Below are 17,357 nucleotides of genomic sequence, written 5' to 3'. Positions count from 1 at the left end.
AGGCGGAATATCTGTCGCTTCTCCCTTCCGTCATGTTCCCGGCCGTCTCCTCTCCGCGGACACCGGGGCCCGGGACCCGAAGGGGCCCGCTGGCCGGAGTCGGGCCGGGCTCCACGCCCCGGGCGACAAGCAGGAAAGGTCTTTCCCTGGGGTCTGCAGTCAGCTCCCCGGCGCTCTTTTCGCCGGTCGGCCGTCGTAGCTCGCTGAGCTCGCGGTAAGTGATGGTCCCCGGTTGGGTCTGGTGAACGGTAGGCTTACCGGCGTCAGTGGGCCTGATGGGGTAGTGTCTCCAGAAAGCCTCAGGAACGCGGAGGAGGGGGCGAGGAGGAATGCCAAAGGCTGGGGGAGATAGGCTTTCGCCATCTTTGCGAGTAGTTATTTCAGCTTCACTTTAATTCATCAATTAAGCCTTCACTTTGCACTTTGCATGGAATTAACCTCTGTGTAGAACTGAACAAATTGGATTTCAGTCAGTGGTTACCTGCCTCCTTACTAACCCTGTCGTCCAGTGTAAGTCAGTCATGATTCATTTGTGAAATGGCGATCATATCCGCCCTGAGCCTGCTTCTCTTAAGGCCAAATGAATCAATATAAAATCCCTCGACGACAGTGGGAATTAGCACCTACAATTCTGGAATATCATGTTATGCTTAACATACTTAACTGCCATTAATACCTGCTGATTGATAATTACATGACTTTTAGCAAGAGAGGTTACCTTTGTAGCTAAATTAATAGGGGAAAGTCTTTCCTAGCAGTGAGATAAGAATATTACTTTTGGGGCACCTGGGTGGCCCAGTCGGTTAAGCGTCCAACTTCAGCTCAGGTCATGATCTCACGGTTCAGTTCCTGAGTTGGAGCCCCATGTCCGGCTATGTGCTGACAGCTAGAGCCTGGAGCCTCCTTCACATTCTGGTCTCCCTCTCTCTCTGCCCCTCCCCTGTTCATGCACACACTTTCTCAAAAATAAATAAACATTAAAAATTTTTAAAAAATAGTGGTTTTGTTCCCAAATAAAAATGTGGCACATCAGTCTACATCATCCCTTAAACCATGCTCCTCACCCCCCTTTCATAATTAATCTAGAACTTTAGAAGGTAATATGTTTCTGAGTAGTTTCCTCTGAATTCAACTACCAAAAAAGAATTTTCCTTTGCAAGAAAAGTTTAATATTGAATTTTGAGCTAATAGTTCAAATTTATCTGTAAATGTCTGCAATACTTTAAAGGAAAAATGATTTTTAATTTTTTTAAGTTTATTTTACTTATTTTGAGAGAGAGAGTGAGTGTGCACGGGTGGGGCAGAGAGAGAGAGAGAGAATCCCAAGGCTCCACACTGTCATCTTGGAACCCCATGTGGGGCTCGAACTCCCCACCCATGAGATCATGACCTGAATAGAAATCAAGAGTCTGTTGCTTAACTGGCTGAGCCACCCAGGTGCCCCAAAGGAGACATGATTTTAAAGACTACACTGTGTCTTTGACTTTTACACTTTGAAAGTGCTCTTCACCGTGGTGATCTTGTCAGTGTTTTCTGCTCCTTTTGAGAAAAGTAAAGCTGTACTTTATTTAATGTGTGTTTTGTTTTAAATCTCTTTTTACTTTCCAGTGATCCTTTAAAGAAAAATCTTTGTTGTAATACTCTGTCAAGAAACAAAGCTCACTTAATCCTCATGATAAGAGATGGAATAAATTTTATACTGGTAACTTTATTTTTTTGAATGTTAACAAGGTGAAAAGGAGATATAATTTCTACACTGTATCTGCTATTGAAGAACAGGTAATAGCAGATACTCATGACCCTATTTAATTTCTTGGTTATATAAATCTGGTAGATTTCATATAATTCTAGGGCTCACGAGGGCAAAATGGGTGAAAAGGGAGTGAGAGATAGAGCCTCCAGTTATGAAATGTGTAAATAACGGGGATGAAAAGTACAGCCTAGGAAATGTAGTCAACAGTATTGTAATAGGGTTGCATGGTGACAGATGGTATCTGTCCTTGTGAGCATAACATAGTTTCAAATCACCAGGTTGTACATCTGGAACTAAAGTAGCACTGTGTGTCAACTACGCTTCAATTAAAAAATTCTAGGGGCACCTGGCTGCTCAGTCGGCTAAGCGTCTGACCTCAGCTCAGGTCGTGATCTCATGGTCTGTGAGTTCACGCCCTGAGTCAGGCTCGGTGCTGACAGCTTGGAGTCTGAAGCCTGCTTTGGATTCTGTGTCTCCCTCTATATCAGCCCTCCCCCACTGGTGCACGCGCTCAAAAATAAACATTAAGAAACATCCCTCTCTCTCTCAAAAAGAAACATTAAAAAAAATTCTAGAGCTGATGTGAGCTTAAAGATAATCTAATCTAATGTTTGTAAAACTTTTTTGACCACAGTGTAGGATAAACTCTATTTTTTATATTTTATTTTATTTTTCAGAAATGTTAATTGAGACCCTCACAGTGACCCACAATTTGGAAAATGCTGATCTAGTCCAAACTTTGTATTACACAGCTAAGGAAGCGGTTATAAAGAGTTTAAGTGAACAGAGCATGCACCTGATTACTAGAGCATGAGAGTCAGAAGCCAAGTTTTCCTATATCCCATCAGTCTTTTTTTTTAATGAAAAATATATTTTTATAGTACACATGAGCAAGAGTTTTTTGTTTTTTGTTTTGGGTGTTTTTTTTTTTGATGTTTATTTTTGAAAGAGACAGAGATAAAGCATGAGCAAGGGAGGGGCAGACAGAGAGGGAGACACAGAATCCGAAGTAGGCTCCAGGCTCTGAGCTGTCAGCACAGAGCCCGATGCAGGGCTTGAACCCAAGGACTGTGAATCGTGACCTGAGCTGAAGTCAGATGCTTAACCACTTAACTGACTGAGCCATCCAGGTGCCCCAAGCCAGAAGTTTTTTTGTTGTTTTTTTTACCGCTACAACTCCTCTTTTTTCTTGTCAAGATCTTTTCTTTATGTGAAAATATGTACATAAAAATTAGCGTAACAAAATTTTAAATTACGGTTCAACTAGTATGGTCTCTTTTCTTCAGAGGAACACCCACACGAATACTGCCACACCACTGTGTAACGGAGTCTATGAACTATGATGTGAAAACATTTGGATCTTCTCTCCCTGTTAAAGTAATGGAAGCCCTAACATTGTCTGAAGGTGGGTGTCATTTTCTATTTGTTTATATTAGCAATTCAAAATGAAGTCTGTCTCTGGGTCTGAGATTGAAATTTGTGTTTTCTCTGGTATACCTTCACTTAAATGGGGGTAGAAACAGGTAACATTTGGTTTTCCCTGTAATTGCAAAATATAATAAATTTGAGAAGCAGAATGAGTTCATTTTTAGCACAAATTACTTCTTCAGTGGCTGTAAATGCTGCATAAGCAAAACTCAGTCCAATTACAAAATTTGATTGCATGTGTGAAGCTTAGCTTAAAATAAGAAACCACTGCCTCATGTTATGGGTATAATAATGCAGTAAGATCAAGTCTTACCGCCATTTCTAGATCCTGTGTAGAATTGCAGAGGCTATATGTACACATTTATGTTATCAGTGTAAAGTACCTTTAGAAGATTCTGTTGGCGGAGAATTAGAGTGGAAGTTTGGAAGATGCAGTCACAAGCATCAGAAAGGCAACAGGAAGGAGAAGGAGTTGGGTGACTGGAAGAGCAAAGTTCACAGCATCCTCAGTGATCTACCCAGGTCGTTTTTGTTTATGATTCAATTCTAGATTTCTGTGATTTTTGGAAACAGTGTTTTTCAAACTGCATGTAGTGACTGAAACCAGTTTAGTGGTTCATGGACAGCACTTTAAAAAATTGAAAGCAGGGGCGCCTGTGTGGCTCAGTTGGTTAAGCATCCTACTTTGGCTCAGGTCATAATCTCACGGTTCATAGGTTTGAGCCCCGCGTTGGGCTCTGTGCTGATAGCTAGCTCAGAGCCTGGAGCCTGTTTCAGATTCTGTGTCTCCCTCTCTCTCTGCCCCTCCCCTGTTCATGCTGTTTCTCTCTCTCCAGAAATAAATAAAACATTTAAAAAAAATTTTTTTTTAATTGAAAGGAAAACATCAGAGTGCATTTTATGTAATAGTGTTACATAACTTTTGTTTTATTTAAATTATATGTGAATGCATCATGATATAAAATGTATATTATATTGTGAATGACAGTCAAATAAGTTTAAAGTACTCCATTGTAGAAGAAGGACTATTTCTCATCAACCTGAACTTACATATCTTGCCTGCGAGTCCTTGGGAACCTAGGTACAGTGGTTTTTGGACAACTAAACTTCCACTGTAACCTCTATCATGTACTATTTTTGTTTTAATTATCTGTAGTGTATATTATATTTTCTTCAGTCCTCTAAAAGTTTCAGTTCAAATTGTATTTAAACTTTTTAACATACTCCTAGTTCATGCCACCAGACTGTTAATAACAAAGAGTACATAGCCTTAGAGGAGAGTCCCTAGAAATCAGGATGTGTAAATGTAAGGGTGTCTAAACTTGAAGAACTTTTCCAGATATGGAAAAATCTACCTCATGGGCTTACCAGTATTTGGAGCTGCTGTTTTGCTTTCAGGAAATGAAAATACTGAGCAGATATTCTAATTCAGCAAAAAGCCCACACTTAACCTAGACATGATTTAGTATTTTAGTTTGTACATTGTTGATGCCTCTTATTTTGCCCTTCTACCCTGCTTTAGGCAAAGAGCAGAGCTCAAATTAATGAAGTTTCCAGGGCTAACACACTTAACTGAGGTTTACTACCAGTGCTTATGACAGCAATATACTAATTTAGTTTTGTCATTTAATATGGTGATGTAACCTCTGATGTCTGCATATAATGAAGTGATTTATCATACTTTAAAGAAAGTACTTGAAAATCATGTTCTTTTGAAGGAATACTCTTTCCTCGAAATTTTTTATATATTTAATGGGGGAGGTCATTTGCGTTTCTGTATCAAAATAAAATTACAAATGTTACTAAATATTATAGAAAGTAAGATTCTTGTTTATAGCCAATATTAAAAGATAATAAACCTAACCCCAAAATATACTTTTACCTTCAAATACGTTTCTAAAAGTGGTTATCAAAGTTAAATGGCTCTCTTGTTTTGAATATTAATAACTCTAACTCTTGAATTACTCAAAAGCGGTTTTTGATATGAATGAATCTTTTTTTTATCTTTTTTTATCTTTTATAAAGAATGTATCCATAAAGAAGATCTTGGTATAAGGAATTTTAACAGTTTTTCTTTACTTCTTTGTCCTTTTTTTTCTTTTTTTTCTTTTTTTTCNTAGTATTCCATGGTATAGATAAACCACATCTTCTTGATCCATTCATCTGTTGATGGACCTTTTTTTTTCCTTACACTTTTTCTTACTCGTTCTTTAAGGTTAAATATGTACATTATGTACTTTTTTTTTTTCAGTTGATGATCAACTGACTGTTCACATAGATGAAGGTGGATGGGCTTGTCTGGTCTGCAAAGAGAAACTCATTATTTGGAAGATTGCTCTGTCACCTATTACTAAGGTAATGGCTTTTTAGAGACCTAGAAGGAGATAGAGGAGAGGATTACAAGTGGCTCTTAATTTTTACTCTAAATTTTTAGAGTTCTTGGAGGACAGCAGTCTGAATTTACTCATTACATTTGCATTTTCGTAGTGGTATGACTTACTGAGCATACATACACATTTTTGTGTTGGGGAGAAAAAGTTTCTCCTCTTTAATAATTTTAAACAAGATCTACGTTATTAAAATTTTTAGTGAATGTTATGAATGTCATATCAGTCTGCCTAATGAAGAATAAATGCTACCCAGATAAACTAATGAACTGAGCTTATTTCTTTTTTTAATTTTTTGTTTTTGTTTTTGAGAGAGAGAGCGAGGCTCTGTGCTGAGCATGGAGTTCAATCCCACGTGATTGATGCTGGCCTCAATCCCATGATCCTGGTGTCATGATCTGCGCTGATGTCAAGAGTGTGATGCCTAACTGACTGAGCCACCTTGGCGCCTCTCAGTTTATATGTTTCTAAGATAGGACTACGTTTTATTGAATGTACTGAATGATGTTTAATAGGAAAAAAATGATACCAATTTTAGCAATTGCTAGTTTAACTTCTCGGTTGTCAGTTTCTCACGTGGGGTTATCATTCATGTTTCTAGGAACTTATCCTCAGCAACCTATTTTCCTGTCTGTTCCAGAGGAGGCATACTCCTTTAAAGGCAGCCACTCACGGGTCACTGTTACTGGGCTATTGTTCTGTTGGAACTGGGGCTCTTACTTACTTAAACTCTTCATGTCTGTGGGCCTTTGTACTTCTGCCTAGAAAATAGTATTTATAATTAATAGCATAGGTGAAGGAAAGTCCTGGGGCCCATGAAGAGTTAGCAGAAGGAGCCTGATATTTGTCTGAGGTGAAGAAATATTTTCTGCTCAACTTGGTATAATTAATTGCACTGTAGTCATACTGATTGTAGATGTCAAATAAATCAAGACTAGACTGGGAAAATTCCATAGGAAGCCTACGTCTTTAAGCGAAGTATGACAGTCTGGAAAGATATTGGACTAGTTGATAATCAGAGTCCAGTCTAGCTTTTAGGTTTATCGGATTCTATGTATCTTAAAATATTTTGTTTTAAGATTACTGAAATGCCTGGGGTGCCTGGGTGACTCAGTCGGTTGAGCGTCCAACTTCAGCTCAGGTCATGGTCTCGCGGTTTGTGGGTTCGAGCCCCATGTCAGGCTCTGTGCTGACAGCTAGCTCAGTGCCTGGAGACTGCTTCGGATTCTGTGTCTCCCTCTCTCTCTGACCCTCCCCTGCTCACGCTGTGTCTCTCTGTCTCAGAAATAAATAGAACATTGAAAGGGAAATTTAAAAAAATAAAATTACTGAAATGCCTGAAGAAAACCTGATCAAAAAGATGTGAGAAAAAAGTATGTTTGTAGAATGATATTTCCAGCAATGAATCAGATTATGAAATGTTCAGAGAAAGGAAATCGTGAATTCGGGTACATATCCAAAAAATCGGATTTGATGTTGAAGATTTTTGTTTGTTTCTTTGGGTTTGTTCTTTAGTTATCTGTTTGCAAAGAGCTTCAGCTGCCACCTAGTGACTTCCACTGGAGTGCTGACTTGGTGGCTCTCTCTTACTCTGCTACCTCAGGTGAAGCACATTCTACTCAGGTAGGTGATGTAAATGCTTATTGAAATATATATATATATTCCTTTTAAATAAGGGAGTTGTAACATTGGAGGAATTATCCAAGTTGATTCAGAGACATAACTATAAAGCTATAGGAATCAAGACATAGTATTGGCAAAGAGATAGACACCTAAGGGCAATTGAACAGAACAGAGCGTACAGATACAGATGTACAAGGAGATGCCCCTTTGATCTTTGACAGAGGTGTGGTAGCATTTCAATGAAGTAAGGATTGTCTTTTCAGTAAATGGTGCTAGGACCATTGGTCATCCTTATGCAAAAAAACAAAAAAAACCAAATACCATCCCTCATACCTCATACAAATATTAACTCAAAATGGATCATAGGTCTAGATGTAAAACACTAAATATAAGATATTTAGAAGAAAATGGGAGAAGGTCATGATGTGGGATTAGAAAAGAATTTTTAGAAATCACCAAAAGCATGATTCACAAAAGAGAAAAATAGATAAATTGGACTTCATCAAAATTAAAAATTTGGTGTTGGAGACACAAGAAAATGAAGAGACAGGCTACAGACTGGGAGAGAATCTTTCTAAGTCATATATCCAACAGAGGATATCTATCTAGAATGTAAAACAGACTCAAAGCCTAATAAGAAAACAAACAACCCAGTTTAAAAACAGGGCACAGGACTTGAACACTTTACCAAAGAGGAGCTAAGGCTGTCACAGAGATGTTCACATCATTAGCTATTAGAGAAATGCAAATTAAAACAAGAGTGAGCTATCACAATACTACCTATTACAGAGGCTACAGTACAAAGTACTTGAACTAGCAAGTGCTGACAAGGATGTAGAGCAACTGGAAGTCCTGCATTGCTGACGGGAATGCCGAATGGTGCGACTACTAGATTTTCCCTTTCTAATGAGGTTAAAATACACTTGCTGTTATGACCCAACAGTTCCATTCTTGGCTTTTGACCTCAGAGAAATTAAAATTTATGTTTACACAGAAGACGGTACATGAATGTTACGGCCTTCATATCTCATTATTTCTGATAGCCAAAGGTGGAAACAACCCACCCAAGTGGGTTCACCCAAGTGAATGAATAAACAGATGGGTTCATCCACAGGATGGAATACTACTCAGCAGTAAAAAGGAATGAACTCTTGATACAAGTAACACCCTGGATGTATCTCAGAGACATGGAGGTCAGCCAGTGCTTAAATGTTACATTCTATATGTTTCATTAGCTTGACATTCTCAGAAAGATGAAACTCTAAGGATGGAAGCAGTGGAGTGGTTGCCAGGGTTAGGATAGGAGACGGGTGTGATCAGAAAGGGGTAGAGAGCACTAGGAGTTTTGTGTGTTAATGGAACTGTGCTGTATCGTTATAGTGGTGGTAGTTAGATGGGTCTATACGTGTGTTAAAATTTATAGAACTGCACAACAAAAGGAAAAGAAAGTCAATTTGATAGTATGGTAATATTTAAAATACAAAAAAGAGGTGGTTTTTTTCCCTGTAATTTCTGTTAATCAAATAATAAATTGCCCTGTTTTCTTTTTATCAGTGTCACCAAATTGCTAGTTTTAGGGTCTTTCTCTTTTTATGATTGCTGAGTTATGCTCTTGTTTCAAGGCCATTGCTGTCATGGTTGCCACCAGAGAAGGATCCATCCGCTATTGGCCAAGCCTTGCCAGTGAAGACATCTACACAGAGACCTTCGTAGATTTGGGAGGTGATAAGACTTACAGTTTCCTAACAGCAGTGCAGGTATACGATAGATATTCTTCTGTATTTATTGGAAGGCTGTTATTTGACTGGGAAGTGAGATGTGAATGACTAATGTAACAGGCTTTTAAATAGACCATACGGGCCATAGAGGGATTGAAGAGCCAAGAGAAGAATGTAAGGGTCTGGGATTTGAACAGTTGGACAAAGGAAAGCCCTTCTACTAGGACTTGGATACCAGTATTGGATAGTAGCCTGTGGTATTCATTTCTTTCAGAAACATTTTCTGACAGTGACTTAGAAACCCTTAGGTATTATGAAGACTGGCTTGCTAAAGTACACTCTGCAGGTTTACCAAAGAATAAAATGCAGTACTTGATTTGTTGAACCTGTAATGTGATGAGCCTGTAATTTAAAAATCAGAATAAAGACACGCAATTAAAAAAACAGAATTGCAACTAGAGGTTTTAGATGTAGAGTTAATAGTAGTATGTGAATGGATTCATAAGTAAATCATTTTAGTAACATTTTCCTTTCTTATTCTTTTAGATTTGTTTTTTTTTTTTTTAGTTTTTTTTTTTTAATAGTTTATTTTTGAGACAGAGACAGAGCATGTGTGAGGGTGGAGCAGAGAGAGAGGGAGACACTGAATTTGAAACAGGCTCCAGGCTCTGAACTGCCAGCACAGAACCCAATGCGGGGTCGAACCCACAAGATCATGACCTGAGCCAAAGTCAGACGCTTAACCAGCTGAGCCACCCAGGCGCCACTCTTTTAGATTTGTTTTAAGGGACAGATGATAGATAATTTATCTCTGTATCAAAGCATTTTTTATGAATGTTCTTTATCTTAGTTATAGATGCTTAACTGAATGAATTTCACAATATTTGTTCATAGGGAGAAAGTTTTATTTTGTCCTCGTCAGGAAGCCAGCTGATTCGACTGATACCTGAAAGTTTAGGCAAGATTCATCAACATATCCTGCCTCAAGGACAAGGCATGCTTTCAGGAATTGGTCGCAAGGTTTCTTCTCTTTTGGGAATTTTGTCTCCAAGTACTGATCTCATCGTAAGTTGATGAAATAACTTTGTTTTACAAGCCTGTTTCTAATGGAATCAGTAAGTTGGAAGTTTCCTATGAAGTTGGTATTGCCTCTGTATGAACACTAGTGTATGTATATCCAATAAAACCTTTGATCTTTTCAGTGATGCATATTTATTGTGATCAAATGAGATGCCAAAGTAACCCTCTCACAGACACTGAGACTCTAACATTCTTAAATAAACCCTACGGATTCTTTTAAAAGTATGTTCCTTGAATTAAAACTGTTATGTAAAATTATAAATGTGTTTAAGGTCCAGGTTTGCTTCTTAGACTTAACTGAAAGTGTGTTCACTCCCGTTACTGCAGCTGTTTGTGTGGATGACTCAAATCCAGGTCTGTTGGCTGGGCTTCTGCCTCAGGCTCTAGACCAGTGAAGGGAGGCGGATGGGAGCTAACATTTATGGAGCATCCGCTCTCTGCTAGTGCTCTGTGTTTGTTAGCTCGATAATTATTATGATCACCTGCGATGTAGAGCGCTTCCTCCCAGTTGGCAGATGAGAATATGGCCTCAGTGGTATTATGTAAACTGCCGGAGGTTACACAACTCCGTGCCCAGGCACATTTGAACAGAAAGCACGTTTTCTTTTTACTGTGCTCTTTCCTTCCAATTGCGCGTTTGTTCTCGCCATCTGCTTTCTTGATGGTCTCCGAACCTAAAACCTAACATGTCTGAAAACAAATGCTCATATTCCTTCTCTCTCATTTTCTACACCAAAAGTGTGTATAAAACTACTTTTTCTTTTGACCTGTTTATTTCTGTTCATGACCCTGTCCTTGTTTTCAGTTACCCAAGTATAAAACCTTGATTGTGTATATGTGTCTATCTCCTGCTATAACAAATTCCTTACTTACCAGATACTATAGATTTGACATCTATCTTGTCTCATTTTCATCCCTATCTTTTGCTTCCAATTTATTCCCTAATCTAAACTCTTGCTAAATTCCCCTAGCTCTTGGTGCCAGTTCAATTTACTCACTGTTGGCCTCCTTATCCCATTAGTGGCCAGAATCATGGTGACAAGAGAAATGGAGAAAATTAGGGTGTCAGCTGAAAACAATCATGTGTGCCCACCTTAAAAAAACACATCTATACTTCATAACCAAGTGTATACTTGAAAAGGCAAAATAATCTACCTACATGTAACTAACTGTACACATCCCTGCCACATTCATTTTCCTATAACACAGTTCATGAGTTCAAAAGCCACTGAGAATATCTCCCTTGCTTCCTAGGTTTACAGACTCACATTTAAGACTCTATGCCGTTTGTGTCCCTCATTTTTCATTTCATTTCATTTCAGGACTACTGGTTGCTCTTTGAAAGACCTTATAACTTTCCAACTCCCAACTGTGCTCTTTGTATGCTCTCTGCTTTTATATTTTTGCCTGTGAAAATCTTACCTGGCTTTCAAGGTCCATTTTAGGATCACTCCTTTCTTTGATTCCTAAATGAAGAATTCCACTAAAATTACTAATAGAATACTCATATATAAACTTTAGATTTCAGAAAAATAGTTCATTAACATTAGAACTAAAAAAATCTATAAACTTAACTTTTCTTCTCTCCATACAGCTTTCAAGTGTCCTTTGGGATAGAGAGAGAGCAAGTTTTTATAGCCTGACAAGTTCAAACATCAGTAAATGGGAATTAGATGATTCTTCAGAAAAACAAGCACATAGTTGGGATATAAACAGAGCTCTGAAGGAAAACATTACTGATGCTATTTGGGTAAGGAACAATAATATTTCTGTAATTCACATTTATGGTTATATGAGAATGCTAGTTTCTTTAATTATTTTATTTATTAGATGACATTGCAGTGTGATGCACGGTTTTTAGCCATCAGATAAACAGAAGGGGCGCATTCAGTCTCTAGAAATAGTGGAGCTCACTGATTTACCTAATAATTTTTAAAATGCACACATTATTTTTATTTATTCAGTAACTATTTGAACCGCTTAGTAGATGCTGGGAATGCAAAGGTGAAAAATCTTACACTCCAGGAGCTTACGTTGTTGATGTTTTCATGTAGGGATCTGAGAGTAACTACGAAGCTATTAAAGAAGGGGTCAACGTTCGGTATTTGGATCTGAAGCAGAACTGGTAAGCAGGCGGTCTGTCTCATAAAGAATATAGAGCATTGTTTGGAAAAATCATGTTTATTGTAAAATGATGAACAGTCTTGCTATCTGTTCTTCTAATGCTCATCTTTTCATACTGTTAAACCTCACTAAATGATTTTGTGTTCTTTATCGAGAGATGCTGGTTCATGTGAGAAATGTAGGCAGTTCTCAGCCTTCAGCTGTGTATTCTTACGTTACTTGCCTGCCCTAGTTAGACTCCTCTTTCCTGCTCTCGTGGCTGGAGTGTCTCTTTCTTCGTGCTGAGAGAGGCCCCCCGCTGTTGCTGGGGGTGCTCCGTGCTGTCGTCCTTCACTTCTCAGTGGAGATACCAAGCATGCTTGTCCAGATCGTCTAGAAGCTTTAGCAATGCTGTGTCTGTGGCTGTATCGGAGAAAGGAAGGTGGGGTGAGGTTTTGTCATGGCAATGCAAGTTAGAACTCAGAGTTTATAGTCACAGTGAGTTTCCTCTCAGAAACAGGGCTCTAAGTGCTGCTTAAGATCCCAGGTTAGTCTGATAAATTTATCTTGTCTTATTTAGTTTTAATGCCAAAGGTCATATGGAACTTAAAAATCATGGGTAATGTGGCTTCCATGAGAAAGTTCATAATTAGTGGAACTGTATGACTTGGAATCCTTCAAAACACAACTTATTTAAAGGGTAGTTTTTATGTGTTCTAGAGTAATTTAGTAGAACAAATTCTACTTGTTTCTTGGAAGGATATTACAGTCTTGCTGTATTATTTCTCTCTCAGGCTCTTGAGAATGTTAGTGAGATCCTTCTTTATGGTTTCTGAAACCTTATATAAACTATCAAAGAGGTAAAAACAATAGTATATACTGAATTTCCATATATGGTTTAATTAAATATAGCTTAATCTGTTTTCCTTCATCTTTACCACATGTTCAGAAATTTAGAACTGCTGGTGGGACACACCTACATGGGCATATGATGCAGACATTTTTTCACATATACTTTTCAGAATGGAGACGTGGGCTGAAAACAGAGAAGAGAAACATACTTAGGAATTGCTGTATTGCTGTACTGGGTCAAACCCCGGGCTTGTTCCCCCATTTTTGTCATGTTAACAAGATGCTTGTGGGACTTGTGAGACACAGCTCTCATTCTCCTTCTGGACCGTCTAGTGATCTATATGGAGTATCCCCATCTGCATATGTTTCTTCATTTAAGAATAGTGTTTGTTCTTCCTGATGCTCATTGATGCACCTTGATCTATGGCTCGTTTTGGCCAGGTTTGCAACCAAAGCTTACATTTTCAGTGAACAGGCTTATAAGTTCTTTTATTTAGATTATTACTGAGACAATTCAGATAGATTAAGCTTTATTCTTTTTAAGTTTATTTATTTTTGAGAGAGGCACAGGTGAGGGAGGGGCAGAGAGAGAGGGAGACACAGAATCCAAAGCAGCTCTAGGCCCTGAGCTGTCAGCACAGAGCCCGACGCGGATCTCACAGTCACAAACTAAATCATGAGATCATGACCTGAGCCAAAGTCAGACACTTAACTGACTGAGCCACCCAAGCATCCCTCAGATAGCTTCATTTTAGATATGAAGTTGGATTATTTAAATCATAGATGTATTATTTTAAGATGTATTATTTTATATATGCTCACATAAAAAGTTGTTACATTTTTTACTGATTTGCAAAATTTTCATTGTCTATCGTTCTGTCATCTCTACTACCTAAAACAGCTTTATGTTTTTTAGAATGTGAAGATGCTTTTATAAAGATGTCAAGCCTGGCCTACCACCACTGTCTCAGGAGTTCTGTTAGATGTGTCTCCATGACTCGCGGGCACTCCTTATCGCCCAGTGATGTAGTCTTTATTTTATTTTTATTTATTTTTTTATGTTTACTTTGAGAGAGAGGAGGGGCGGATACAGAGTGGGAGAGAGAGAATCCTAAGCAGGTCCCATGCTCTCTGTGCAGAGCCCGATGGAGGGCTCGAACTCACAAACTGTGAGATCATGACCTAAGCTGAAACCAAGAGTCAGATGCTTAACCGACTGAGGCACCCAGGCGCCCTGGTGCAGTCTTTAAAGTAACTTCAACAGAGAATCTTACCATGGATGTAACCAAGTGTACCTCTGTCCTTGGTATTTCCAAGGCCGCATTCTCCGGGACCATACTCGGTTCCTTTTATGTGTTTGTGTTTTGGCTCTACTTTTCATCTCCGTGACTTGTTTATTTTATAACTGGAAATTTGTGCTTCTTAACCCCCTTTATCTGTTTCAGCCATTTCCTTACCCACCACCCTTCTGGGAAGTCTTCTTCTGTTTTTGTTCATTTATTTTGTTTTTAAGATTCCACATGTAAGTGAAATTGTATGGTATTTGTCTTTCTGTGTCTGACTTATTTCACTTAACATGATACCCTCTGGTTCCATCCGTGTTGTCACAAATGGCAGATTCTTGTTCTTTTTTATGGCTGGCTAATAACACCATCTTCTTTGTCCATTCATTTGTTAATGGGCACTAGGGTTGATCCCATGTCTCAGCTGTTGTAAATAATGCTGAAATAAACATAGGGAGGGGGGGCGCCTTGGTGGCTCAGTTGGTTAAGCCTATGACTTCGGCTTAGTTCGTGATCTCATGGATCATGGGTTTAAGCCCCACGTCGGGCTTGCTGCTGTTAGCACAGAACCCACTTCAGATCCTTGGTCCCACTTTCTCTCTGCCCCTCCCCTGCCCGCTCTTGCTCGCCCGCTCTCTCTCAAAATAAACAGAGGGGTGCATATGTCTTTGAGTTAGTGGTTTTGTTTTCTTTGGAGAAATACCCAGTAGTGGAATTATTGGATTATATTTCAATTTTTAATTTTTCAAGAAACCTCCATTCTGTTTTCCATAGTGGCTGCACCAGGTTTGCATTCCCACCAACAGAGTTTGAGGGCTCCTTTTCCTCCACATCCTTACCAATACTTGTTAATGCTTGTCTTTTTTTATTTTAGCCATTCTGATAGGTGTAAAGTATTATCTCATTGTGGTTTTGATATGCAGTTCCCTGACTATTACTAATGTTGAACATCTTTTCATGTGGCTGTTGGCTATCTGTATGTCTTTAGAAAAATGTCTATTCAGGGGCGCTTCAGTGGCTCAGTCAGTTAAGCATCCACCTTCAGCTCAGGTGATGATCTCATGGCTCGTGGGTTCTAGCCACATGTTGGCCTCTGTGCTGAAAGCTTGGAGCCTGGAGCCTGTTTTGGATTGTATGTCTCCCTCTCGCTCTGCCTCACTCCCACTCTCACTCTGTCTCTCTTAAAAATAAATAATAAACATTAAAAAAAAGAAAAATGTCTATTCAGGCCCTCTGCCCATTTTTAACTTGGGTTTTAGGGTTTTTTTGGTGTTGAGTTTTAGAGGTTCTTTATATATTTTAGATATTAACTCCTTATCAGATAGAGCATTTGCAAAATTCCATTCAGTGGTTTGCCTTTTGTTGGTTGTTTCTTTTATTTTGCAAAAGCTTTTTATTTTGGTGTAGCCAAAATAATTTTATTTTGCTTTTGTTTCCCTTGCCTGAAGACATATCTATAAATATGTTGCTAAAGCTGATGCCCAAGAGATTCCTGCCTGTGTTTTCTTTTAGGAGTTTTATGGTTTCAGGTCTCACATTTAGATCTTTAATCCATCAGTTCCTTTTTGCGTAACATTCTTTTATATCCTGTATTTGCTCTTTAACTCACTGCCAGTATGTTTCAAGTTTGGACTGATATTTTTAGATTTCTTTCAAGAGTCTAAGTAGAAGTGATAAGAGTTCAGGAGTTGGGTGAAGAAAATAGTGGAAAAGAAGTAAGAACCATGTTAGGACTGCTTGGTTTGGAGTGACATGTCATTGAGTCCCTAGCTCCATTTTTTTGTTTTTTGGGTATTTTTCAGGTTCTTGTTTTTAGTTGTCAGTAGAGGGCGCTTACCACCCTGTTAATATTTCTGAAACTTGAATGGAAGTTGCTAATAATTAACGCTACTGAATGTTTTGGTGGAGTTAAGGTTAGAGACCATTAATTATTTGTTGAGGGCAACAATTTTGACAGACTTAAGAAGAACATAGAAGCTTTAAGATAGAAAAAGGTTTGTCTTCACATTGAAATTTCTATAACTGACTAAAATTAGAAACCAAATGTTCTTCTGGACCAAAGTAAACTTCAGAGAACAGATTAGGCCAGGGTTTGGCAACCTTTTCTGTGAAGGGCCCCAGACTGACTATTTTAGGCTTTGAGGGCCATGTGGTCTTCACTGCAGTTATTCTACTCAGTCAGCGATAGCACGGAAGCATCCATGGACAGAACAGAAATGAGTGGGTGTGGCTGTATTCCAGTAAAACTTCATTTATAAAAACTCACTTGGGCACAGTTCAGCCTGAGGGTTATGCTTTGCCAATCCCTGCATTTTATTATTTGATTTTTTAAAATATTTTTATTTTTTTATTTATTTTTTTTTTTTGAGAGAGAGAGACAGCATGAGCAGGGGAGGGCAGAGAGAGAGAGGGACACATAGAATTTGAAGCAGGCTCCAGGCTCTGAGCTGTCAGCACAGAGCCTGACATGGGGCTTGAACTCACAGATGGTGAGATCATGGCCTGAGACGAAGTCAGATGCTTAACTGACTGAGCCACCCTGGTGCCCCAATTTGATTTTTTTCTTAAGTCCGATTTACTGAGCTTTATTTTATACACAGTAAAATTCACCCATTTTAATGTATAATTAGATGAGTTTTGATAAATACACACTCATTTGGGTTACAATCAAGGAGAGGAATAGTTCCATCAACCCCAAAAATTCCTTCATGCCCCTTTGTAATCAGCTCCTCCTCTACTTTCAACCCCTGGCAACTATTTTTTTTTTTATATATTTTTTTAATATTTTATTTATTTCTAGGAGAGAGACAGCGTGAGCAGGGGAGGGTCAGAGAGAGAGGGAGTCACAGACTGAAACAGGCTCCAGGCTCTGAGCTGGCAGTCAGCACAGAGCCTGACACGGGGCTTGAACCCACGAACTGTGAGATCATGACCCAAGCAAAAGTCGGACGCTTAACCGACTAAGCCACCCAGGCGCCCCATGGAACTTCCAGTTTTAAACAGTTATAAATAAAGCCACTCTACCTATGTGCACACAGGTTTTTGGTTGAACTTAAGTTTCTGTTTGTCTTGGGTAAATATCTAGGAGTGGGATTGCTAGATCATATGGTCAGTATATATTTAACACATG

At 38.7% G+C, this 17,357-nt stretch overlaps 1 protein-coding gene across 1 annotated transcript in view; it reads left to right on the top strand.

Moving 5' to 3' along the window:
* The first annotated feature begins 6 nt into the window (after positions 1–6).
* Positions 7–17,357, top strand: part of NUP133 (nucleoporin 133) — a 54,300-nt gene continuing 36,949 nt past the window's right edge. Inside the window, exons 1-8 of the mRNA XM_077751655.1 lie at positions 7–214; positions 3,040–3,158; positions 5,433–5,536; positions 7,084–7,191; positions 8,814–8,948; positions 9,804–9,974; positions 11,584–11,739; positions 12,044–12,114. Of these exons, the coding sequence (XP_077607781.1) occupies positions 33–214; positions 3,040–3,158; positions 5,433–5,536; positions 7,084–7,191; positions 8,814–8,948; positions 9,804–9,974; positions 11,584–11,739; positions 12,044–12,114 (1,046 nt within the window). The 5' untranslated portion in view covers positions 7–32. The remainder of the gene's footprint in view (positions 215–3,039; positions 3,159–5,432; positions 5,537–7,083; positions 7,192–8,813; positions 8,949–9,803; positions 9,975–11,583; positions 11,740–12,043; positions 12,115–17,357) is intronic.

This window comes from Crocuta crocuta, unplaced genomic scaffold (genome assembly GCF_008692635.1).
Source record: "Crocuta crocuta isolate KB4526 unplaced genomic scaffold, BGI_CrCroc_1.0 scaffold59, whole genome shotgun sequence".
Classification (NCBI taxonomy): Eukaryota; Metazoa; Chordata; class Mammalia; order Carnivora; family Hyaenidae; genus Crocuta; species Crocuta crocuta.
The sequence above is the reverse complement of the archived record's forward strand: the minus strand, read 5'-3'. Positions and strand labels throughout refer to the sequence as shown.